Genomic DNA, 27,736 nt, shown 5'->3' on the forward strand with positions numbered 1-27,736 from the left:
ATTAGAAATTAGCTTCTTGTTATCAAGTAGAAGCTTATTATATGTACACGTGATTTTGTCCAACATATTATGATCAGTTTCTTTATCAGTACCTATTGATCTACATTATTTTATATGGATATGTAGTGTTTCATTTTATAAATATATCAACATATACTTTTAATATCTCATAATATTAGACACTTAGTTTTCTATCCCCCTTCATTATGAGCTCCATTTTCACGAACATCTTTATATGAGCAAACATGTATGCACATATGTGAAGTGTGTGTATATGTGTGTGTGTGTGTGTGTGCACTCACACCAGGCACAGATTTAAGTGTCTTATATAATTAACTCATTTAGTCTACAAAACGACATGGTGAAATAGATTCTATCATTTTACAGATGAGGAGTCATGACACAGAGAATTTAAGGATATTGCCCAAGATCCCATGTTAATAAGTGACAGAGCCAGGATTTGAAACCAGCCAGTCTGTTTCAAGAATCTGTATACCTAACACTATGCAATGGTGCCTCAACTTATCCAATTAAGATACATTTCTGAAAGTGAACTTAAATTTAGTGGAACTAAAATTGACATTTTATGGCACTTTGAAGTGTTATGCCATGCCTTTTGCTTTAATTGTTCTTTAATTAATGTAACAAATTAATTATTTAATTAATTGCTCTTTAATTATGCTTTCATTGTATTTCATTGTAATTTCATTGTTAATTTAATTGCGCTCTTCTTTGAATGAAAAAAATTGGACCATTCTTTGGGAACCATGTTCAATAGCCACCTCTTTTGTAAAGATATCTGAAACATGCTGGTCATGCCAGGCAGAGGTGAAAACATTTTTCTCTGTGTTCCTATAGCTGTTTGAACAGTGCTATACCGTAGTGTATTTATTTCATCATAATTTTTTGATCTATGTCTTTCTTCCCCACTAGACTATGCACTAGTTTCTCTAGTCTAAGAATTCTGCCATTCATCTTTGTACCCTCAGAACCTACCTCGTCGCACTTGTTAAGTGGTACATATTGAACAAATGAGTGAATTAACACAAAAGAAAAAATAATTGGTTTTCGGTTCAAAAACATGAATCTAAAAGAAATCACTGATGACATTCTAATTATTGGATTAACTGTATTTTTGAAACTATTTTATGCTTTCCTCTCCAGTCTTTCCACATTGCATTCATTAATCATTTCATATATCATCTGGTATCATATGACTTCTGAAATGCCTGCCATTCGAAGCATCTCTGCACTCTAGAAAGACCAACTACTACAAATTATTTTTCAATTAATTCTTCTTGAAAAAGTCAGAGTATTTTGAATTCGGTTACAGGGGTGACTTGAAAATAAAAACAGCTACATAAGTGCTCAGTATTGCTATTGATCATTAAATATCACACAGCCCAAGTAATTTTCCTCATTATTGACATGAAAGTGATTTTATCTAGACAAAAAATAAAGACCTATTCCTATTTTCATTTCAAATAGGGTATTACTGGGATATATGATATATATCCTAGTATATATACTGGATATATTTATCCTTTCTTTTCCATTATGCCTTGTTGATAGATACTTCTGTAATTTTAAAACTCTGTTTACATCAGAATCCTAAGACCTACATCACAAATTTTAATTTTTTTTTAAATTTTTTTTTCAACGTTTTTAATTTATTTTTGGGACAGAGAGAGACAGAGCATGAACGGGGGAGGGGCAGAGAGAGAGGGAGACACAGAATCGGAAACAGGATCCAGGCTCTGAGCCATCAGCCCAGAGCCTGACGCGGGGCTCGAACTCACGGACCGCGAGATCGTGACCTGGCTGAAGTCGGACGCTTAACCGACTGCGCCACCCAGGCGCCCCACAAATTTTAATTTTTAATACTATTTCAAAGAGTTTTTCTGGAAAGGTTTGTGCAAGAAGGTTTGTGAGAAGTCCCAATAAAGCTAGTTCAAGGAACAACTTAAATAATCACACTTGGCATTAAGGAAAATACTCTTCCTCCTGCTAGCATCCACAGTTCCACCACATCTAGCTACATAAATACTAATGGTCAATGAGCCACTGGAGAAGATACTAAAAGTCAAGTAACAAAAAGGATGTGATATATTAAACTTGATTTGACGTTATTCATTTCACTAAATGATTGGTTTCTGCATTCACTGGAATAACCTTGCCATCTACCCCTACCAAAGATAATACAAAACTATGCAGAAATTATGAAGCCCTTAACATTATTACTGTCTTTATTGGATGAACCAAATCATAAGCAGGCCATTTCTAGAATTCTTGACTCCACTGAAGTTTGCGTACATCCTAAGGCTTAGTTACCTGTCTACAGACACGTGGAAACTTCTCTGGAATAGCACCTGCTTTAGCATAGTGGTAAATCTCCAAGAACTCTGTGACCTGACTCTATGAAATAGAATCATGATATAAATGCTACTGATCACTTTTTAGAGCCATGAAAGAACATTCACAAATTATAGCTTGAAATATATAGCTTGAAAGGTCATAAGTTGGCCTAGGCCAGGTCTGTGGGCATACAACTTGGACTTTATCACCTCCAAGCATGAAAAGTCCTCTGGGACTTGAGTAACTGTGAGATTTCAGAGCAAAGGAACCAAGGATGATGGTGGTAACATGGAGAGCTACCTGGACTCTCCAGACAGAAAGAAAAACTCTAATAGCTCAAGACTTACTTGAAATGGCCTGAGATATATCAATTTAGCTAATGGGAATGCTAATTGGAGCTTTTAAATTCCCACTTTAAGGAAATATTTGATCCTTCATGGTTATAAAATACTGACTGCATGAATCTCTAAGCTAGAAGTTATACAGAAGAGAATATCAGTCGTACAATATGCTTTAATTTCACAGTCTTTTGTGAAACTATGATTTGATCAAATGCTTTCTTATGATTCTGCCAACATGAAAAACCCTGTTTTGATCTTTTTTTATCGTGTCTGACTCCAGTGAGCAGGGGAAAAGTCCAAGGGGGAATGAGTGAAAAGCCAGCTCACTTTTCTTACTGGGAATTGAATCTCCAAGGGTATTCACTCCTTAGGAATGAACATTCTTTTTAAATTTTTTTTAATGTTTTTTATTTATTTTTGAGACAGAGAGAGAGACAGAGCATGAACGGGGGAGGGGCAGAGAGAGAGGGAGACACAGAATCGGAAGCAGGCTCCAGGCTCTGAGCCATCAGCCCAGAGCCCGACGCGGGGCTTGAACTCACGGACTGCGAGATCGTGACCTGAGCCGAAGTTGGACGCTTAACCGATTGAGCCACCCAGGCGCCCCTGAACATTCTTTTTAAAAATTTTTTAATGTTTATTTATTTTTGAGAGAGAGACAGAGAACAAACAGGGGAAGGGCAGAGAGAGAGAAAGAGACACAGAATCTGAAGCAGGCTCCAGGCTCTGAGCTGTCAGCACAGAGCCTGATGCAGGGCTCGAACTCATGAACTGTGAGATCATGACCTGAGGTGAAGACAGATGCTTAACCAACTGAGCCATGCAGGCACCCCAAGAATGAACATTCTTACCCAGCTTTTGTTTGGGCAGAGGCTTATTGTGTAGACCCAGACTAGGGAAATGCCCAGGGAAATGTTTGGTCACCTGGCGTTTTTACAGCTTTTTAATTAAGTATAAATTAATTTTTATAATTAGTAATAATTATGAACAGTTAAGCCAAATACCATGTGTATCATTAAACATAATATATGGATCAATAAGAAAGTTACTGTATTTTAAAAGTGCTCCTATTTGTCTCTGTCTTCATTGTGTGGACATAAAGTAAGGGAGTAGAAATACTTCTTGAGCTGTTGGTGTGTGTGGTTAATGTGGGTTGCAGTTAATGATTCATAGATTTATAGGGAATATTCCCACCTTGGAGCCTGGTAAAGGGAAATGCCTGACCCTGCATAAAGAATTTTAAAGCACACTCTATTCCCTTTGCCATACACACAGAAATATGGTTTATATGGTCGAATCCCACTTACGTTTTGTTCCATAACCATAAAAAAGACTTTCAGACTTTCTACAATTTGATTCTGAAAGTTACAATCCAGTAAGCAACATTTACATTATAGTGAGTATGGAATATTTTTCATGCAGGCCCAGGTACGATCTAGGGTTACATTTCTTTCCTATAGTTCCAATGTTCCCATCCTTCTGCCACTCAAGGAGAATGTTTCAATGGCTTCTTCATATTTACATTCAAAATAACTCCCCATTCTAATTTCATTGGTTCTTTGCATCGCTGATTTGGTCTTCTATCCTCCAATACGTTGGCTATTGTTGATAGTACTGCTATAAACATTGGAGTGCATGTGCCCCTTCGAAACAGCACACCTGTATCCGATGGATAAATGCCTAGTAGTGCAGTTGCTGGGTCGTAGGGTAGTTCTATTTTTAATTTTTTCGAGGAATCTCCATACTGTTTTCCAGAGTGGCTACACCAGTTTGCCTTCCCACCAACAATGCAAAAGAGATCCTCTTTCTCCTCATCCTCACCAACATCTGTTGTTGCCTGAGTTGTTAATGTTAGCCATTCTAACAGGTGCAAGGTGGTATCTCATTGTGGTTTTGATTTGTATTTCCCGGATGATAAGTGATGTTGAACATTTTTTCATGTGTCAGTTGGCCATTTGGATGTCTTCTTTGGAGAAGTATCTCTTCATGTCTTTTGCTGATTTCTTCACTGGATTATTTGGTTTTCTGGGTGTTGAGTTTGATAAGTTCTTTATAGACTGATACTATATACTGTATACTTATATACTAACCCTTTATCTGATATGTCGTTTGTAAATATCTTCTCCCATTCTGTCGGTTGCCTTTTAGTTTTCCTGATTGTTTCCTTTGCTGTGCAGAAGCCTTTTATTTTGATGAGGTCCCAATAGTTCACTTTGCTTTTGTTTCCCTTGCCTCCTGAGACGTGTGGAATATGAAGTTGCTGTGGCTGAGGTCAAAGAGGTTTTTGCCTGCTTTCTCCTCTAGGATTTTGATAGCTTCCTTTAGGCTTTCATCCATTTTGAATTTATTTTTGTGTATGGTGTAAGAAACTAGTCCAGATTCATTCTTCTCCATGTCGCTGTCCAGTTTTCCCAATACCATTTGCTGAAGAGACCGTCTTTATTCCATTGGATATTCTTTCCTGCTTTGTCAAAGATTAGTTGGCCATACGTTTGTGGGTCCATTTCTGGGCTTTCTATTCTGTTACGTTGATCTGAGTGTCTGTTCTTGTGCCAGTACCATACTGTCTTGCTGATTACAGCTTTGTAATACAGCTTGAAGTCCGTGATTGTGATGCCTCCAGCTTTGGTTTTCTTTTTCAAGATTGCTTTGGCTATCCAGGGTCTTTTCTGGTTCCGTACAAATTTTAGGATTGTTCTAGCTCTGTGAAGAATGCTGGTGTTATTTTGGTAGGTATTGCATTGAACATGTAAATTGCTTTGGGTAGTATTGACATTTTAACAATATTTGTTCTTTTTATCCAGGAGCATGGAATATTTTTCTATTGTTTTGTGTCTTCTTCAATTTCTTTCATAAGCTTTCTATAGTTTTCACTGTGTAGATTTTTCACCTCTTTGGTTAGAATTATCCCTATATATTTTATTTTATGGTTTTTGGTGCAATTGTAAATGGGATCGATTCCTTGATTTCTCTTTCTGTTGCTTCATCATTGGTGTATAGGAATGCAACCAATTTCTGTGCATTGATTTTATATCCTGCAACTTTGCTGAATTCATGGATCAGTTCTAGCAGTTTTTTGGTGGAATCTTTTTATAGTGTATCAGGTCAACTGCGAAGAGTGAAAGTTTGATCTCCTCCTGGCTGATTTGGAGCCTTTTATTTCTTTGTGTTGTCTGATTGCTGAGGCTAACACTTCCAATACTATGTTGAGTAACAGTGGCAAGAATGGACATCCCTGTCTTGTTCCTGACCTTCGGGGAAAACTCTCAGTTTTTCCCCATTGAGGATGAAATTACCATTGGGTGTTTCACATATGGCTTTTGTGATCTGAAGGTATGATCCTTCTATCCCTACTTTCTTGAGGGTTTTTATCAAGAAAGGATGCTGTGTTTTGTCAAATGCTTTCTCTGCATCTTTTTAGAGGGTCGTGTGGTTCTTGTACTTTCTTTTATTGATGTGATGAATCACGTTAATTGTTTTGCAGATATTGACCCAGGCCTGCATCCCAGGTATAAATCCCACTTGGTTGTGGTGAATAATTTTTTTAATGTATTGTTGGATCCGGTTGGCTAATATCTTGTTGAGGATTTTTGCATCCATGTTCATCAGGAAAATTGGTCTATAGTTCTCCTTTTTAGTGTGGTCTTTGTCTGGTATTGGAAGCAAGATAAAGCTGACTTCATAAAGGAGTTTGGAAGTTTTCCTTCCATTTCTATTTTTTGGAACAGCTTCAAGACAGTATATGTTAACTCTTCTTTAAATGTTTGGTAGAATTCCCCTGGAAAGCCATCTGGTCCTGGATTCTTGTTTTGGGGAGATTTTTGATTACTAATTCGAGTTCTTTACTGGCCTGTTCAAATTTTCTATTTCTTCCTGTTTCGGTTTGGTAGTTTATATGTTCCTAAGAATTTGTCCATTTCTTCCATATGCCCATTTTATTGGCGTATAATTGCTCATAATATTCTCTTATTATTGTTTGTATTTCTGCTGTGTTGGTTGTGATCTCTCCTCTTTCATTCTTGATTTTATTTATTTGGGTCCTTTTCTTTTTCTTTTTGATCAAACTGGCTAGGGGTTTATCAATTGTGTTAATTCTTTCAAAGAACCAGCTTCTGGTTTCATTGATCTGTTCTACTGTTTTTTTGGTTTTGATAGCATTGATTTCTGTTCTAATCTTTATTATTTCCTGTCTTCTGCTGGTTTTGGGTTTTATTTGCTATTCCTTTTATAGCTCTTTAAGGTATAAGGTTAGGTTGTGTACCTGAGAACTTTCTCCCTTCTTAGGAAGTCCTGGATTGCTATATAACTTCCCTCTTATGACCAACTGCTGCATCTCAGAGGTTTGGGGCTGTCGTGTTTTCATTTTCTTTGGCTTCCATGTACTTTTTAATTTCCTCTTTAACTTCTTGGTTAGCCCATTCATTCTTTAGTCGGATGCTCTTTAGTCTCCAAGTATTTGTTATCTTTTCACATTTTTTCTTGTAGTTGATTTCAAGTTTCATACCATTGTGATCTGAAAATATGCACTGTATGATCTTTTTGTACCTGCTGAGGGCTGATTTGTGTCCCAGTATGTAATCTATTCTGGGGAACGTTCCATGTGCACTGGAGAAGAATGTGTATTCTGCTGCTTTAGGATGAAATGATCTGAATATATCTGTTAAGTCCATCTGGTCCAGTGTGTCATTCAAAGCCATTGTTTCCTTGTTGATTTTCTGTTTATATGATCTGTCCATTGCTATAAGTAGGGTGTTGAAGCCCCCTACTATTATGGTATTATTATCAATGAGTTTGTGTTTGTGACTAATTGATTTATATATTTCAGTACTTCACATTTGGAGCATAAATGTTTACAATTGTTAGATTAAGGGATAGACCCCTTAATTATGATATAATGCCCTTCTTCATGTCTTGTTACAGTCTTTATTTGAAAGTTTAGATTGTCTGATATAAGAATGGCTACTCTAGCTTTCTTTTGGTGACCATTAACATGATAGATGGTTCTCCATGTCCTTACTTTCAATCTGAAGGTGTCTTTAGGTATAAAGTGGGTCTCTTGGAAACAGAATATAGATGGATTTTGTTTTCTTATCCAATCTTTTGTTTGGAGCCTTAAGTCCACTGACGTTTAGAGTGAGTACTGAAAGATATGAATTTATTGTCATTAAGTTGCCTGTAGAGTTGGAGTTTTTGGTGGTATTCTCTGGTCCTTTCTAGTCTTTGTTGCTTTTGGTCTTTTTTTTTTTCCCTTGTCTTTTCTCCCCTCAGAGAGTCCCCCTTAAAATTTCTTGCAGGGCTGGCCACAAACTTCTTTTATTTTTGTTTGGAAAACTTTTTATCTCTCCTTCTATTTTGAATGACAAACTTGCTGGATAAAGAATTCTTGGCTGCATATTTTTCCAATTCAGCACATTGAATATGTCCTGCCACTCCTTTCTGGCCTGCCAAGTTTCTGTGGATAAGTCTGTTGCAAACCTGATCTGTCTTCACTTGTAGGTTAAGGACTTTTTTTCCCTTGCTGCTTTCATGATTCTTTCCTTGCCTGAGTGTTTTGTGAATTTGACTATGATATGCCTTGTTGATGGTCAGTTTTATTGAATCTACTACGAGTCCTCTGTGATTCCTGGATATTGATGTCTGTGTCTTTCCCCAGGTTAGGAGAGTTTTCCACTATAATTTGCTCATGTAACCATTCTACCCCTTTTTTTCTCTCTTCATCTTCTGGGACCCCTATGATTCTGATATTGTTCCTTTTTAATGAGTCACTGATTTCTCTAATTCTTAAATCATTCTATTTTGCCTTAGTCTCCCTCTTTTTTTCTGCTTCATTGTTCTCCATAAGTTTGTCCTCCATATCGCTGATTTGCTGCTTTGTTTCATCCATTCTTCCCGCCATGGCAGCCATTTGAGATTGCAACTCAGTTATAGCATTTTTTATTTCATCCTGACTAGCTTTTACCTTCTTTATCTCTGCAGAAAGGGATTCTAATCTATTTTCAACCCCAGCTAGTATTCTTGTTATTGTGATTCTAAATTCTGGTTCAAACATCTTGCTTGTGTGTGTGTTGATTAAGTCCCTGGCTGTCATTTCTTCCTGTTCTTTCTTTTGGGGTGAATTCCTTCATTTCATCATTTTGAAGGAAGAAAAGGAATTATTAAGGTAGAAAAATTGAAATTAAAAAATTAAAAACAACACACACAAAATCAAATAAAGATGCTAGATCCTAGGTGTGTTTGGTCCAGTTGTTGAAAGAAGCTTGATAGATTAGAGAAAAAAGGGAAAGATAAAAAAAGGAAAAAAAAGGAAAATATGAATACAATGAAATAGAATACAATGAAATGATGGAAGTAAAATAGAATTTGAAAAAATTTACACAAAAGTATAAAATATGGTAGAAAAAAATAAAGAAAAATACTTTTAGTAAAAATGGAAAATAAAAATAAATTTTATCTCTTTAGGTATTCAAGAATAAGAAAAGAAAGGGAAAAGAAAAAAAGTTGAATAGATGGCCCAGTGAACAGACTGAACTATGATCGAAATTCCATCAGTTTCCCTAGAAGTCAAACTATGAAGCACTTTGTCATCTGTAAACTAAGCAGGTAGAGAGACTTGTGGTGTTCCTGAAGAGTGAGTTTGGCCCAGTTGGGTGGGGCTTAGTGTAGCAGCTCCATTCTCCACTAGATGGCACTGCTTAGCTTACAGAGGTGTATTGTTGTGGCACATGTAGATGTGTATGTTTATGTGTGGGAGAGGTCAAAATGGCATCACCCAGCTACCCAGTCTCTAGTATCAGAATTCTGTGCTCTCCCCTACCAGCAGTCGTGCACCCCTCCTTTGTCTCTGGCTTCCATCCACTCCCCACTTTTACATTGTCCGCAACCAAGCCATCAGGCTGCCAAGCGGCACCTCCTTTCTGAGTTTTATCTCAAATGGGGCTGTGCTTCCCATCCCTCACTTCTGAGGGACTGCAGCTTTGACACATTCAGAACTTCTGGGGGAGGATCTCATCGAGCAATGGCCAGGTGCTGCTCCCAACCCCCAGGAATGTTCACAGGACTATGCTGCTGCTGATGCCAAGAGACTGTGGCTGGGTATCAGCCCACCCCAGAAAAAGTTCATGCAATTGTGTAGCAGCAGCGTTTCAGGGATTATGAGAAATCACAACACACATCTGGCACCAGGCTTCCCACTTAACATCCTTATTCCAGCACCAGTGAATGTGGTTGTTCTTCAGGGTCCGCTGGGAGCTTTGCCTGTGGGGTGGCTGCACAACCCCTACCAAATGTTCTCCCAGCAGGGGAACTGCCTCTCCCCCTGTGGCCCTTGGATCCCTCAGACCTTGCTTTCTGCTCCTGGAGATTTGCCCTTCCAATCAGAGCACTGCCAGGTATCGAGCTGCAGAGTTTCAGACTCTGAAAACACCCTGCTTATAGAGTCTTGATGGAATTTAAACCCTCTCCTTTCTCCTTTTTCCCTTTTTTTGTTCAGTCCCTTGCATACACTTTCTTTTCTCTCCAGCTGTTTTCAGGCAGTGGGGGGATGCTTTCCTGTACTCTCCCCCACATCCAATTCCTTCTCCATCCTCTCTCCACAAGCAGAAACAGCTTCCTGCCCTCTGTGGCTTCTCTCTCCCCCAGTTCACTTCTCTGCACCATGTACCTGCCGAGTCCTATAGTTCAGGTTGTGCAGATTGTTGTGTTCATCCTCAGATCAGTTTTCTAGGTGTGCAGGATGGTTAATGTTGATCTGGCTGTATTTCATGGATGCAAGACACACAAAAAAACTTCCATTCCATTTTACCACTTGACCCCTCCTCCTGCTTCCAGTTGTTTTAAATTTTTTTAACATATATTTATTTTTGAGAGACAGACAGACAGAGTTTGAGCAGGGGAGGGGCAGAGAGAGAGAGAGAGAGACAGAATCTGAAGCAGGCTCCAGGCTCTGAGCTGTCAACACGGAATCTGACGCAGGGATCAAACTCACGAACCATGAAATCATGACCTGTGCTGAAGTTGGGTGCTTAACCAACTGAGCCACCCAGGTGCCCCCCCACAGTTGTTTTAAACTGATGACTGGTTGGTTTTTGCTTTCTCTGGAGTGTCTTATTGCTCTTATATCTTCTTGAATTCTATACATGTATTTAAACCTCAAATTCTTCAGATGTCTCAGTCATTCTCTTCTTTGCTATGGCGTCTCTGCAGATACCCTCTTTGAGCCTTCCATTCTTCAGCGCTCATCAGGGCTGGGCACTTTCCTTTCCTGCTCACTGAAACATTTGATCACTTCCTTTCAGTGTCTTTCTGAATCAGAACCACTGTTTTCTAGGTGTCATATGCAGTGGTGTGCAAGTAATATTTAATAGTAGATTCTCCTAACTAACAAAACTCTTGATTTTTAGCATCTCCCAATGTCCATGTTGTATATATTGCCATAATGGTTGATGTCGGGTTCCCAGCTTGAGGTCACTGACCATGCATTTGGGAAGAGATTCACCCGATCTGCACTCCCAGGCCTGCTCCATTGATGGGAACTATTTTGACAGAGATATTTCTAAAATAAACTCATTCTCTCTGAGCTAACAAAGCAACCTGGATCTCATTTAATTTCACTTAGTGGCCCTGGGTCATTATTACTAATGTCAAGCTCTAAGGCAGCAAGAGGTGTCTCTAGAGATTATGACATTTAGAGAGAAGATAGTTGCCTATAAACTAAATGACAAAATGGCTTAACATGGAAATTAGATAAAATAATTAAGGAAAAAATGCAGTGGTGTTTTGTTTATTTTTGAAGGGCTTTTTGTTGTTAGTTGACTTTTTAATTTTTTTATTATTATTTTTTTAATGTTTATTTGTGAGAGACAGAGCACAAGCAGGGGAGGGGCAGAGAGAGAGGGAGACACAGAATCTGAAGCAGGCTCCTGGCTCTGAGCTGTCAGCACAGAGCCCGACACGGGGCTTGAACCCATGAATCATGAGATCATGACCTGAGCTGACGTCAGACACTTAACTGACTGCATCACCCAGGCGCCCTGTTGGTTGACTTTTTAAAATACAACACAGTTGGCCCTTGAACAACACAGGGGTCAGGAACTCCAACCCCCTACACAGTTGAAAAAATCCAAATACAACTTTCGACTCACCTGAATTTAACTACCAATAGCCTACTGTTGACTGAAAGCCTTACAATAACATAAACTATCAATCAGCACGTATCTGGTATGTTTTATGCACTCTAGAGAAAGAAAATGTTTTTAAGAAAATCATAAGAGAAAATGCATTTACAGTACCATACTGTACTTATCAAAAAGAATCCTCACGTAAGAACCTGTGCATTTCAAACCCTGCTCATTAACAGTCAGTTACTGAAACCTAGGTTTCATGGTTTGTATAGCTGTTATAGCTGCGTCTCTTTTAATCCTTGGTGTGATCCCCTCCTTGTTTAGTTTTTCTTTTCTTTTCTTTTCCTTTCCTTTCTTTTCTTTTCTTTTCTTTTTTTTTTTTTTTGCTGAACTTTTGTGTTCCTATTTCAAGCCACCGTGAATCCATTTCTAAGTAAGTTATCCGAAAATAAATATTAATAGATATAGTGTCTCCACTGAAGAATGCAGATTTTCTAATATTTAAGCGCAGATTTCCTAATAAGTGGTGTTAATGCGGCTTCTCCTTCATTATATGTGTTTTCTTTAATATCATAAAAGAGAATGCTATCCATGCAGCTTCTGACAGAAAAGAAAATGGATTTTTCTCTGTTTGAAAAGTTCACTTTAAAGGTTTTTGTGATGCGCGACAGCTTTAAAATAGGGTTGCTTTTCAGAATAAATTGCCTGCAGCTGCTCTTCAGGGTTTCTTTTTTATCTGAGCACATCCATCCCGTTTGGACATAAAAAAAACTGCATATTTACATCACTGATGGGCCAATAAATAAAATGCTGCGTTTTTAGGGGAAGGTTCCAGGGAACTAATTAGAGTCACAAGCAGACAAACAGGGTATTAAAAACACGGTTCTACTTCTTACCTTGCTGTGATTATTTTGTGTTTTAGCCATTTCTGTGCATCTTCCCATTCATGAGAGCAGGGGATAGTGACAGATCACTTGACGATCAGGAAATACCCATGAAATGAATGTGGTTCTGGTGTGGTTGTCTTTAGGCATTTGCTCATTTCTCTTCTCCTCCACAGCTTGCTGAAGGTGAATTTTAACCAAGGTAAATTCAGCTTACTGGATGGAGGACATTTCTTTATGTCCAAGGAAATTAAAGCTATTCAGGCATACACCTGCCACATAACTAGAAAAATACCTAGGGTACCATTTTGATTTCAAATCTGCGGTTTCTAGGGCCATCAACATAACCAATTGTTGGATCATTTTATTAAAATTACTACTTTATCAAAGTAAATCTAGAAAAATGTCTGAAATGTATAAAATTAGTGCCCAAACACAGCAGGTGAAACTATAAAAGTTTTAGATATAAAATACAATAAATATCATTTTTATATGATAATGACATTTTTGGCATTCACTAGACTATATGAAATTCATCTGTTTCATAAATCATACACAAATTATTTAAGTGTATATTTTATTATATTGTGTAATTGTTTAAAATGTAATTGTGTATAATGCAGACGTTAATAAACCGTAGCATGTCTATGATTGTAATGGTCCTGTAATTTTTATTTCCATATTCAAAAAGGGTTTTACCTAATCTAAGATGAATTTCCATGTAGGTATATGATGGTAATAAATATGATTCAAAGGAACGATTTAACTTAGTTTTACATGGAAGCCTTGAGCCCAGAGCTAAATAAATGAGAAAGCTTCATTTTGAAAAAGTGGTTAGTCATTATCATGAATGACAGACTAATGAAAGCAAAGAAACCAAACAGATTTGGTAATTTATGTTTCTTAAAGGAAGCCAGGGGTGAGTAGGAGACTTTGGGTTTTGTATTTTTCCCCCAAATCATACCAGTTCTAGCATTCAAGCTTGTAGCTATTTTTCCAAGTGTGTTATACTAAGCCAATCATTTTACTTAAAAAAATCAAGAACTGATATCATAGAATATGATATTCTAAAATATCTGCCTGGATCTTCTACTACAGAAAATGATGTAAGGAATATATGTTGAGCTCTCCAGATAGGTTTAAACTTTATTTTTACTTGAAGTCATAATCCTCTTAGTTATCTTAGTACATTTTCTGAGAGAAGTTGCATAAAATAGGACATGAAATGGGTGTCACAACGGTAGTGATGATGACGTCCGTATGTGTGATTGAAACCAAATATGCAGACTTTTCTAGCTGTGTGATACATATTAAAATGGTGTGATTCTGCTTGGGTTAGAAGCTAATGGATTCTCTTTGCTTTATTTTAGCTCTCAGCGTTAGAGAGGCAAATCTTTGACTTCCTTGGCTTCCAGTGGGCACCAATTCTTGGAAATTTTCTACATATAATAGTCGTCATATTGGGTTTGTTTGGAACCATTCAGTACAGACCTCGATATATCGTGGTGGTAAGTCGTCTTTTTATCATAATAAATGCTTGTAGTAAATGCTACAAATTTATAAATGCTTGTAATAAATGCTACAAAATTACTAACAGAAGATTATATTACATTAGATTAGATTAGATTAGATTCATCAAAAATGAATAAACATTAAAAATAAAAAGATATTTTAAAACAGGGTTTGGATAGAGTAGGAGGTCTGTCTGTGATCCGGATGGCATGATGAGATATAAATGTGCATTAACTGTCATTCCTGGGACATATGTCACTAACCCGAAAAAGCAGACTTACCTAGCCATAACTGTTTACCATCTGATAACAATAATATCATTTAATTTTAGTCGATTTAGGATCTAGGACATTGTAAATGTTATTCAGTATTCAATACTCATCCCTGATGTATTTAATACTTTATGTCACTGAACACTTCTCCATTTTGTTATGATAAATTTGAAATGTTAATTCCATACTCCCTGCTATACCAAATACGGTCAGCACACCCTCCTTTGTAGGACAGTTTAAGGAAGTGTATGCTTTGTACCACAGTGGAATGGAAATTATTCACAGTAATTAGTTTTGTATGAAAAGAAGGCAGTATTTTAGGCTACATATATAAGTTTGTGAGCAATAATAAGCATATATAAGTGATTGTAACTAGGAATAACATATCTAAAATGCTCGTTGAACCTGAATAAATAACACAGTGTTCAGTAGGACTAGTGAGTATTTTCTTGCAATGCAGTGACATTGCCTTACTAGAAGAAAGACCATAGACTTAAACATATGCCATCTTTCAATTTTTATTTAATCTATGGAAAAAATAAAGCTACACATTTTTCTGTGAGTGCATTAATTCTCTATTTTTAATCTCAAAATTAGCTTTTTTGCACCTTTCACCATATCAAGGTGAATGTAGCTGGCCCACAGCCGACACTCTGCACTCAACATGGCTGCCCCGGGGACATTAGGAGCATTTGATATCACTAAACCAGCTGCAGGGACCAAACAATGTCTGCTTTACTTTTCTTTCTGTATAATCTGCTAGAAGGGTATCTCATGAAGCTGGACTTGTAGTATAAAACACTTCAGTGTGCATAATATCAAACTATTATATTGGATTCTATCTTCCAGTTTGTTGCCACAAACACAGCACTTGTACTCAATACACACTTTTTATTTTATGATATTTTATTTATGATAATAGTGAAGCCCACAATCCTCGATGGCTGTGACACCAGTGTCCTCTCTGGAATGAAGCTGTTGGTACACATTAATGGCATTATCTAGTCCTATTGATTGTACCCTCTAAATACTAGCTCTACACATTCGTCACACAGCTACTGCCTTGGATGAGGCCTCTGCTTTCTCTTTCCGGAATAGGGACTTCCTGCTTGCTTTCAGCCTTCCTACCTTCCAGTGTGTCCTTTGCACTTTTCCTAAATCACTGGCTTAAAAACTCTTTGATAACTCTTAGCAGGATAAAATCTAAGAATATCCTTGGCTGACCACATGACCAAGCACTGATCCCACAACCAATGTGTCCTCTCTCCTCTCCTTTCCTGCTCCCTTCTTCCCTACCTTCTTTTTTTTTCTTTTAAGTTTTATTTATTTAAGTCATCTCCACACCCCACAGGAGGGCTCAAACTCACAACCCCAAGATCAAGAGTCACTTGCTCTTCTGATTGAGCCAGCGAGGTACCCCACTTCCCTTCTTTCTTAACTTCCTTTCCCCTTTATTTAGTTAACTTATTTATTCAAACTCTATTTATTGGGTCTCTGCCATGCGTTTGGCATTGTATTAAGTATGGGCTACGTTGGTGATCAAATACGGACACATGTATTCTCTGCCATCTTGGGGACTTACCTTACATATTATCAAATAGTCATCCAGGTAAATGATAAATTGCAACTGTGACCAGTGTTACAAAGGAGCACACTGTGCCATGAGATGTATAATGGGGAAATGGGCTCTGCAGAAGTCACTGGGGAGCTGAGATCTGCAATGTGTGAATTCACCAGGGAAGAGGAAGACCGAAGTGTTGTGGGCAGAAGGCACTGCAGGGCATGTAGAAGGATGTCAATAGCAGTAGTTCCCATTCACTCATTAAACATTAATTGCGGCCCTACTAGACTTTGCTAGGGCTGGATACATAGAGAAGAAAGTAAACTACAGCATCCCTGCTCTCCAGGAACTCGTTATGCAAAGAATGGGGAGGCACCGGGTCCAGGGGTCTCTGGAGGTGATGAAAGGTCCTTGAATGAGTCATGAGAAGGATGATGGGGCTGAGCACTAGCCCCATCACAGGTGAAAGAGCAGAGAGTTTGTGCATTTCAGCACCATGCACCCTGCTCCTACCTGCTTCTCCAGCCTCTCACCCAGGTAGCCCTGCTTGTGTTTGAGCTCCAGCTACAGCAACATTTTCTGTCTCTGGAGCACACTTCCCTCCTTCCAGGCACTTTAATAGTTAATCACTACTGTTGTGTGTCTTGAACATGGTTTACAATTCGTTCACATTTATGTCTTCCTAATAGGCAGCGTTCTTTGAGAATATGGAATGTAATAGATGCTCAATAAATACTCATTGATTGTTTTTCCCATGTAGTTCCTTACTCATTCAGAGTCCATTCATGTTAGAACTGGCATCACTTCTTTCTCTGGTATCTTTTCTTTGCTTCCCTCTCTCCCAACTCCCTCTTGTGCATAGAAAGAGACAGATTTAGATCTTTAAGAATCTTCAAGATGGGAATGCAAGCTGGTGCAGCCACTCTGTAAAACAGTATGGAGGTTCCTCAAAAAACTAAAAATGGAACTACCCTACGACCCAGCAATTGCACTACTAGGCATTTATCCATGGGATACAGGTGTGCTGTTTCGAAGGGACACGTGCACCCCAATGTTTATAGCAGCACTATCAACGATAGCCAAAGTATGGAAAGAGCCCAAATGTCCATCAGTGGATGAATGGATAAAGAAGATGTGGTATATATATACAATGGAGTATTACTTGGCAGTCATATGAAATGCTGCCATTTGCAACTACGTGGATGGAACTGGAGGGTATTATGCTAAGTGAAATTAGTCAAAGAAAGACAAATATAATATGACTTCACTCATATGAGGACTTTAAGAGACAAAACCGATGAACATAAGGGAAGGGAAACAAAAATAATATAAAAACAGGGAGGAGGACAAAACAGAAGAGACTCATAAATATGGAGAACAAACTGAGGGTTGCTGGAGGGGTTGAGGGAGGGGGGATGGGCTAAATAGGTAAGGGGCACTAAGGAATCTACTCCTGAAATCATTGTTGCACTATATGCTAACTAATTTGGATGTAAATTAAAAAAATAAAAAATTAAATTAAAATATAAAAAAAATTTAAAAAGAATCTTCCAAGAAAAACAATCCATGTTTTTGCTTGTGTTGATTTTCTCTTTTAATGCATATGCCAATCAAATTTCTATGATTTTTGTTGTTGCTGATGTTGTTGTTGTTGTTGTTGTCGTCGTCTTAGGAGAGAAAGAAAGTAATGAATTGGTGGGAAAGCCTTCTGTGCCAAAGATATCATTGGATTTAATTTTCACACATATCCTATGGGCATCTATTAGCATCCCTAATTTTACAGACAAGAAAAGAGTTAAGGAAGGTTAAGTGACCTACCCCAGGAACCCACATAGTAAGTGGCAGAAGTGAATGTGTATCTGCCTCACTTCTGTTATAGTTAGGTTTGTGAAGTTGCTTTATCATGATCATCATGATGCTTTGCTTTGCTTCACCACCATATTCCAGATGATATGGTGCCATTGTCAGTATAAATTTTGACATTGAAACTGATCCTGCCCTACCACCTCAGCTGATCGCAGAATATTGTTACCTGTGTGGGATTCCAGATTACCTCTTGTTCTAACATGGGTATAAATCGTCCATTTGGAAGAAGTGCCTGAAGAATCGTCAATCCAGGGTGACTGGGTGGTTCTGACTCTTGGTTGTGGCTCTGGTCACGATCTCACAGTGTGTGAGTCAGGTCCCACATTGGGCTCTGCACGGGCAGTGTGGAGCCCGCTTGTGATTCTCTCTCTCCCTCTGCCCCTCCCTTGCTTGTGCTCTCTCTCTGTCTCTCAAAATAAATATATAAACAATTTTTAAAAAGGAATCATTAATCCACAAACATAGAAACTCTGTTAAAAAAAAAGTGCCTTCAATGGGAAGATCATATTGTTACTGGGAGGGTGGCTACACCATGTTATCTTCATTATGCCACAGGCGATTCGTCCCCGATTTGTTCCCATGAATGCTTTGATTCGAATCTACTACCGGTGGTCCGGGATTAATTCTAGTCTGAAAAAGCCAGAAAATAAATCTGGCATATGTCACAGAGGTACACAGGTGTGTCTCGAGAGGCCCCAACTTTTCAGCGGCAGTGAGAGGAATCCTGGATCAGAAATTTTCACTCAGCAGGGAAAGAGTTTTTGATTGTGGGAGATTTTCTCTCAAACTCACCTGCAGTATTCTTAGTATTAGCTCCCTTTATTGGCCAAAACAAACACCAGTAATGCCAACTAAGTTTAATCCATTTCAAACTAAAATTTTTGGAACGCTGAAACACAGATGGTAAGTTACTACCATTTCTGACATCAAAGAATCAAAGAATTTAAAGAATTGAAAGAATTAATCATGCTTATGAAAATGGTTATGGTCAAGGACCATGCAAAACAAACTCTCCAATGTCTATAGGCAAACTTTTAACTTCCACAAATGGAACTCAAAACTCATAAAAACTGCTCCTTTGCTTATGCCCCACTCCCCCACCTTGCGCCAGCCATGCTTAATGATTGTGTTTTCCAAAGACCACATGCTGTTTCTTGCCTCCTCTGTTTACACATTCTGTACTTTCTACCTGGAATGCCCTAGTCCCCTTACCCTCTTGGAAAGCTCTAAATAGTGCTTCCACCGAATGGTCACCTCTTAGGAGCCTTGCCTGAGCATCCAACTCTGTGATAAATGCCCCCTCCTGTGCTCTCATGGATCCTGGTGACACTTTCCACCCTTGTACACTGCACAGCTACAACCCTTGCTTCCAAGCCCATCTTATTCCATTCAACAGTGTTCTCCTGGTATGCCCATTGATCCTATCCATTGCTGTGCTCTAGGTCTATCCTGGTATACATGAGGCTTTAAAGATGCTTAATAGTTGGGGCACCTGGGTAGCTCAGTTGGTTAAGCATCCAACTCTCGATTTCTGCTCTGGTCACGATGCCATGGCCTGGGATTGAGCCCTGTGTCAGGCTCCTCTCTCTCTATGGGGTACCTGGGTGGGTCAGTCGATTGAGAATTTGATATCAGCTCAGATCATGATCTCACAGCTCGTGAGTTCAAGCCCCACATCGGGCTCTGTGCTGACAGCATGGAGCCTGGAGCCTGCTTCGGATTCTGTGTGTCTCTCTCTGTCTGCCCCTCCAGGGCTCATGCTCTCTCTCAAAAATAAACATCAAAAACAGAAGTTCTCTTTCTTTCTCCCTCTGCCCTTCCCTGCTCTCACTCTCTCTCTTTCTAAATATTTTTAAAATATGTTTAATACTGTAATGAACAATTGATAAATGAATCAAAAGTTATTACATGAAATTATGTCATAGGATGGACTTGATGTTGATTTCTTATCTCAGAACACACCAACAAATAGTTCAATAAGAGAAACTGTCCTTTCCTGCCTTGTTGATCTCAATCTGAGCTTAGCTGAGGATTTACATGATAAAATGATATATGCTGCTCTGCCTGCACCTACCATTAGCTGACTTACTCCTCATCTTATTTTTTCTCTAAGAAATATGTTATGGACTCCTGCCACTGTATTTGAGGAAGCTCCAAAGCAAGGTGTGGTATCTATCTATCTATCTATCTATCTATCATCTATCTCTATATATCTATATCTGTATCTATATCTGTATCTATGTATCTATATATAATTAGTGGATACCAAGGTCAGTTGTAGGGTTTGAATGTACCTTTTGTGTTTCTTTGACCCTAGACAATGAAGCAGAAAGCATATTGTTCTGGAATCAGCTGAGAGTGTTAATTTTCTGGGGCGCCTGGGTGACTCAGTCACTTAAGCATCTGACTCTTGATTTCAGCTCAGGTCATGACCTCAAGGGTTCATGAGGGTTCAAGCCCTGTGTCGGGCTCTGCGCTCCCAGTGCGGAGCCTGCTTGGTATTCTCTCTCCTCTCTCTCTACACTTCCCCTGTGCATGCTCTCTCTCTCTGTCTCTCAAAGTAAATAAATAAATAAACATTAAAAAAAAGAGTGTCAATTTTCCTTTTAGTTGGTCCTATATTAAATCTCCTCCACCAATCTCCTCCACTATGAAGCCTTGGGACATTTATTTCCATTATTTGTACCACAGTTAACTTCATATGTAAAAGTCTGACTCAGGTTGTCTTTAAGAATTACATTATGTAATGTATGCGACTTGCTTAACATAACCTAACACAGAGTAAGTGCTTAGTAAATGATTAAGCTGTTAATATATCTTTTTTTTCTTTCTTTTTTTTTCTTTTTTGGCTTTCACTCTGCTTTTTTAGCCATTAAAATGAAGGGATAGCACATAACTCTCTTAAAGTTCTTCTGGAGATGAATACTAAACTCTAGAAAGTGTTAGAGCAATGAGTTCACAAGAAACCTTTTTTAAAAAATTATTAGTCTAACATATTGTACATAATACTGTATCTGATAGATACACATGTGAATGAATGAATAAATGACCTTTCTGTCAATTGGAAAACATGCTCAGGAAGTAAAAATAACTTATGTCATAAACTAATTGCTCAATGAGGAAGAAATAGGCTGCAAGACTTCCAAATTCATCTCAAGCAAAAAACACTGAAATATCTTTGTAAAACCTTGAAATATCCAGGCTACTACTTAGAATAGATGGACATTTTTTTCATCTTACAGTCTTTGAATATGTAAATTAGGATTTAAAATATATGTACTCTGGGGCGCCTGGGTGGCTCAGTGGGTTAAACATCTGACTTCGACTCAGGTCGTGATCTCGCGGTTCACGAGTTCAAGCCTCACATCGGGCTCTGTTTTAACAGCTCAGAGCCTGGATCCTGCTTCAGATTCTGTGTCTCCCTCTCTCTCTGCCCATCCCTACTTGTACTCTGTCTCTCTCAAAAATAAACCAAACGTTAAAAAAATTTTTTTAATATATGCAGTGAACATAAGCAAAGTACAACAAATAAATAGGTAGATAGATAATTATACAGAGTAGTTTTTTATATATTGGGAAGTGGTTTTCTATACTGCAAGTATATGTGTCTGGATATGAGAATATGGGCATACTTCCTGATAACCAAAAGGTATTTCTTGAAAATGGAGTCTTATCTTTTTTTTATTCCTGTTTGCATTGATTGTAAATAAAATAACCCATGTCAAAAAGAATACATATGTTGTCCTAATACTTCCTGCCTAGGTAAATGCCTATGGATACGTTTGTATTGCTAGAAACTTCTTTCTCTTTATCTCCATGTACGGACTTGCATCTCCAGTGCACGTTGAGATATGTAGTTTTCATCTCATAAGAGTCCAACGTTCAGTCATACAATCTTTGTTGTCAACAAACCAATATATTAGAAGAAAGACGCTTACAATATTGTTTTCAAAAACCATGAACTTCGTATCACATGTAACACATCAGTTGCAAAATACAAAAGAAATTGTTATTCAAAAATATTGCCAGTGGCCTCATTATATAAATGAAATACATTTTTAGAAAACCGATAATTTGGTGAACTGGTCATTTTATAAGTTGCAAAATTTGGTGAAGTGTTAACTTGCAAATTATTCCGTAGTCCTTTTCCTAAAACCCTTTTGAAATGAAGCCTATCATGTAATACTTAAGCATCTCAGCTCTGGAGTCAGACTGTGAGAGTTCCTCTCCCAATTATGACACTAAGTAGGTGATCAAAAGATTACTCTCTTCCTCGGTTTAGTGTGATGACTGAATAACGTGACCTGTATCAAGAGCTTAGCGTAGTACCAGGAACATAGAAAGTGCTTAACACAGTACCAGGAACATAGAAAGCAGCAGAATAATAACTCATGTTATTGTTTAGGGAATTTAGCAGCAGACACTTGGAGCCTACTCAGCCTGGTAATTTTATCTTTGAGAGTTCACAAATGACATCAGTGGTACAACTTGTGAGAGGTCCTGAATACACTTCTGTCACTGAGTTTGTGCCGTGATGTTAAAGTAGATTGGTTTTATTATGCATTCGTTATAACTATGGGTGAATTGTCTTTTCTAAAAGAATACTTATGGGCTTAAGTTTGCCTTCCTAATAATTAAGAATCGTATGGTTTTGCAGTTAATTTTGTTTATTTCCTTATGTTAGCCTTACTTTCTTTTATGCCCTTTCCTTAACCTTCGTATCATTGGCTTTTTTCTCATGACTTAGTGGTTTGCACTGCTCTCTCATTCTAATTGACTCATAATTAGATTAATTTAGAATGAAAAATGTAGATACCAGTCACCATCTTAAATTAGCAACAGCTTTGAAATTTGTTATGGTTATTGTGACTTGATCAGTTTGCAAAAAATATACATTGAGGATGAAGTTTGGCTATTTTCAATAGTCATGGAACTATTTTTGTGATTTTTAAAAGTGTATTTCAATGTACTTGGAACATTGTTAAAACTGTCTAAAGTCATTCATACTGGAAGACTTTATTAACAGAAGATATTGTCAGCATCAACAATATCTACAAATGCTAAAAGCCCCACTATATATTTTAATTTGTGTTAATATTTGAACATACTTGCCACCTTCTCTAAATTTTCAGTGATTTTGGACCCCTTAACTCATAATTATAATTGTATTATTCTTAAAACAAACAAACAAACAAAAAAACCTCCTCTCCAGAAAGAAAAAAAGATGTATGCGATGTGACATCAAATGTATCCAATTAGAAAGCTACACAACTACGTGAGATTATTTAGAAAGCCTTTTAAAAATCATAAATGACAGACACAAAATATAAATTAAATTTTGCAAGTAGTGACAGGCTTCTGATAAGGTTTCTAATAGGAGCGTGGCTATTTTACACAGTGTTTAATCTTCATAATTTTGTTACTTGACACAGCATAGAATAAGTTACTTAGGTGATTTCAATATTTATTTTCATTTGACAATAGCATGGGATGATTAAAATCACTGTAGAAAGCAATAATTTAATCAGTATGTCGACTGAAGGAATTAACAATGTATAGGCTTTTGTGGTAAAGTAAAATGAATGAGAAAAGCATTGTGTTGTGTTCCCACGGTAAATTCCATCCTCAGTCATCCAAGCTAATTCTATGTCAATTCTAGAGTTCAGTTTCTTCATCAGTAACCCGGTGGTTTGTACCCTAAGACCCTCTGCACTGATGAGTCTTGATCTAAGGCTACCTTAATTCAGACTCACCAGTACTCTCAGGGAAGGCATTTCTTAATACATAATACATTAATAAAACCAATTAGTCAGTAAGGCAAGAATGTTTAGAGTTTGTTGGATGTTATTGGAAGGTATTTTCCTATTATGGAAATCTGTTGTTTATTTGCTCATTCTTAACCATATTTATTAATTTGGGGTTTTAAAAAAAATATTTTAACGGTCGTATTTAACATAATTGTGTTGGAGGCACAGACGCGCTACTCATACTAAAATAGTTCAACAGGAAAGTGTGTTCATTTTACTCCCTACATCCATTTTCAAACATGCTCTTCATTCAGGGGTATGTAAGTGATGAGTTTTGACTAACATTCCTAAAAATTTGACAGGTTAATATTATAACTAAAAGATAGATAGATAACCCACAGAAAATTTGCATAATTGTATTCCCTGGAAAAGCTAATACTCAGAAAACAGAAATCAAGTCAGCTCTTGGATTTAACTTTATCTGCAGGCCAGCAGAGCACTTTAAAAATAAATCTAGCCTTATTGGCATCTACTGAAAGCCATAGAAACTATTGGATTTTTAATTTCCAGATCTTAGGGGACCTCATAAGGAGTAGTCTTTTCTGAGCACGCCCTGCTTCTTCCCAGAAGACTTAGACTTATTGACATTTTTATTATTGATTTATCTAGTATACATGCCTTTCATCTCTATATTTTTTTCTCTTTCTCCCCCTGCCCCCCTTCTCTCTAGTACACAGTATGGACTGCCCTCTGGGTCACCTGGAATGTGTTCATTATCTGCTTTTATTTGGAAGTAGGTGGGCTCTCTAAGGTAAGTTTATTGTGCTTTTAAAGTACACTTTAAAAAGAGAACACTAATAAATAATTATTATGACCATATATATGTATATGTATATCTATATATCAAGAGAGAGAGAGAAATCTAAGTAACATTACAAATGGAATACTAATCAAAAATCAGTTTGGATACTGATCAGGAAAGAGTGATCTTAGAAGCGCGTTAATTTAATGAAACTCCACAACTGTAGCTTTCTGGTTTGGTCTGTTAAGCTGTGGTAGAACCCAGCTTCTAGTGTATCCTCATGTCCTGTTGAAAAAGGCCTAGTGTCATGGTGACAAAAGCCCCAAATGTTAATTGAACAATGTTTTTGAACATTCTTGCATTTAAAGTGGAAAGGGGGATTGATGAAAATGTTGACGTAACAGATATGAATAGCAAGCTGCTATCTTTGCTTGAATATTGATTGTGGGGGAAAAAAAGTTTGACAAAGGCTAAAATCCTTACATGTCAAGTGGAGGATACATTTCCTAACCAGTAAACACATCTTGAAATTCTGGTTAAGTAGAAGAGAGCTGTCTCGATGCAACATGATACCAATGTTTTTTCTGTATACAACTAGTGTCAATCGAGCACACATTTTTCACTATGACTCCTACAGAAACATCTTTTGATTGCCATCCAAATGGAAGAGCATCTTGGGTGAAGCTTCTAGCTGTGTTTCTCAAACATGTGTTTCATAAACCAGAACAATTTTTACTTGTAGAAATCATAGAGAGGAAATGTAACCGTATAATTACAAAAAGAATGAGAAAGCTGTATTTTTTTTCAATTTCTCATTATCAACTCTATTAACTTGTTCTATTATATCATAGTTTGAAATCTTATGAATAACATAATGGTCTTCTACTAACATTTGTGGTTTTAGATCTTAGAAAATTTGCACTGACCAGCAGACTCTTAAAGTTGTCAGGCTCCACTGAAGATCCATATGGTAACAAAGAATTTTGTTACCCTGAAGGGTTTTCCCCCTGGAACCTCCAGAAGTGGTTAGTCTTTATTCTGCATACACTGTGATAACCTTATAATTAGAACTTGTCATCATTTTCTCACATTGGCAAATGTATTCGGGAGCCAGAAGTGACATTTCTAATACTGACTTTTATACAAATGCACAAGCATCTACCTTTAATATTTGTGCCATTAATCACATTTTACCTCTAATTTTTAAGACAGAAAAAAGTATTTAAATCAGTGCCCAGTTATCTTCTATAGCATGCAGATTATAATTTTAAAATGCAAATTTTATGAATATAATAATTGTGAATAATAAGGTAAGCATAGCATTTTTCCAACCATGGCATTTTGTATCTTATAATTTGGTCTATTTAAATCATTAGCGGGTAGTAATTCTCTTCTATTTGCTTCCATATAAACTGATTTTTGAGGGGAAAAAATAGACCAGAAATGTGTCTTATGGAATTGGCATCATGATGTGCTAAAAGAAACCTGAATTTAAAATCCTAAGTCTTTCATTCAACTCTTGTCTTTAACAATTATTAACTATGGGCCCTTCGGCAACTCATTTAACCATGCTAAGTCTCTGTCACACATAAAAATAGGACCAGCTCTGCCAATTGAGCATTGTTTTGAGCTCATCATTTATGGTAACCCAGGTAAGCTTCAAAACAACGCTATGAATTGATAAAAAGATAATAATATTAGCACCTGTTGTTTCCATACAAGTGTGTTTTCGCTCCTCTGTTCAAGGTTACTTTTGTGAACTGCTTTTTGTGACTGCGTTTCTAATATCAGTATGCCTGTCAGGGTTTTTTTCTTTCTCATTTCTTCGGGTGCAAGGTTAAAAGCGATGTATGTACTAGTCCCGGTCACTCATTTTATTACCCATTCAAATGGCGTTAGGCAGTCAACCAAGTATCCTAGGTCGTTACAAGGATAGATGACTCCAAAATGAACATCCTAAAGATTTCTGTTCTCTTTCTATTAACTGCCTCAAAGGCTGGTAACATTTCCCTAGTTAGCCACAGTTTAGCCTCCGTTGCAATCTGTAGGACATCTATCCTGAAAAATATTAAGGACCCTTAAGAAACGCGAGCACCACTGCTACCCTTCCAGATTGGACTCCAGTTTTTATAAGAAATTTCTTGTCCCTGTGTGCTGGTATATACTCTCTAGAGCTCTCCATTTCTTGCTAGTTCATGAAGGCGTTTCATGGCATTCCTCACTGGGATAGATTAAATAGAGATCTTCTTTCACCTTGATTTTTCCCCAAAAATATCCACTCTAAAATAAGGAATCTTTTCCCCAAAACTAGATTCAGATGAATTTCCACAATATCTCTACCCGGTGTTATTCCAGTGACAGGAACCACCTAGCCATTCTCATTAACTACTAGTGCACGTTATTGTGGGCATGAACCGTCATCCATCTGGCCTGTTATGATTCTTGATTCCAGCATCCAGACATTCCTTTCCTTTTCACTCCATCTGCCAACCAGCTCTGGATCATGTGTTTGTCACTGGTCTTGAGGGTCCTGATTCTCCTCAGATCTTCCAGAACTTGAAGGAAATGGATGTATTGTTTACAGGGAATGCATACATGTATGGTGAGGTCAGGGATGATTGTGGGTCTGCGTTTACATAATCTCCTGGAGCTTCGGTTTCCTTTTGAGGAAAACCACAACACTGTTTTTACTTTAAATAAGATAATACATATAAAGGATTTAGGATCTTGGCATAGAATGAGGTTTCAGTAAATAGTCGTTCTCATAATTGCCATCAACATCATCTTTATTATTATTGAAGAAATTAGCAGACATCATGATTCTCATCCTGAAACCTTAGGGACATATTATTACTATGTGAGGAGCTGTGAAGGGGAGAAAATGTAGGACTGAATGACTTGTTTACAAAATATGTACCAGTCCCTTGTGGTGGGACCTCTGACCTGCATATTAGCTTCACAGCTGTAACACTATTGATTAAATCCTTTCCTTCAACACGTAAATGGCTTTTTTGAAATACTTCTGCAGCTAGATTCTCCCTGTGTCCCTACTGTTCCCCCTAGGAGAACTTTATGCATCTTTGGAAGTCTCCATGGCTGTTTTTCTGCCATACTTTAAGATCACCCAGGGCACAATTAATAAGTTATTGCTGCTTCTTTGGAAGTTGCAAGACTTGAAATCATTTTTTCCACCCTAGGAATACATTCAGAATATAAATATGAAAACTCAACTCATTTGCTACATTTAAAGAGACTAAAAAATAAGTTATGTTGAGAA

The 27,736-nt window shown here is 37.5% G+C and overlaps 1 protein-coding gene across 1 annotated transcript in view; it reads left to right on the top strand.

The window, feature by feature from the left end:
- The window catches only part of NKAIN3 (sodium/potassium transporting ATPase interacting 3), a 613,223-nt gene that overhangs the window by 307,868 nt on the left and 277,619 nt on the right, over positions 1 to 27,736 (top strand). The window contains exons 4-5 of the mRNA XM_058698945.1: positions 14,070 to 14,207; positions 24,388 to 24,468. Coding sequence (XP_058554928.1) covers positions 14,070 to 14,207; positions 24,388 to 24,468 — 219 coding nt within the window. The remainder of the gene's footprint in view (positions 1 to 14,069; positions 14,208 to 24,387; positions 24,469 to 27,736) is intronic.

Source organism: Neofelis nebulosa, chromosome 14 (assembly GCF_028018385.1).
Source record: "Neofelis nebulosa isolate mNeoNeb1 chromosome 14, mNeoNeb1.pri, whole genome shotgun sequence".
Taxonomy (NCBI): Eukaryota; Metazoa; Chordata; class Mammalia; order Carnivora; family Felidae; genus Neofelis; species Neofelis nebulosa.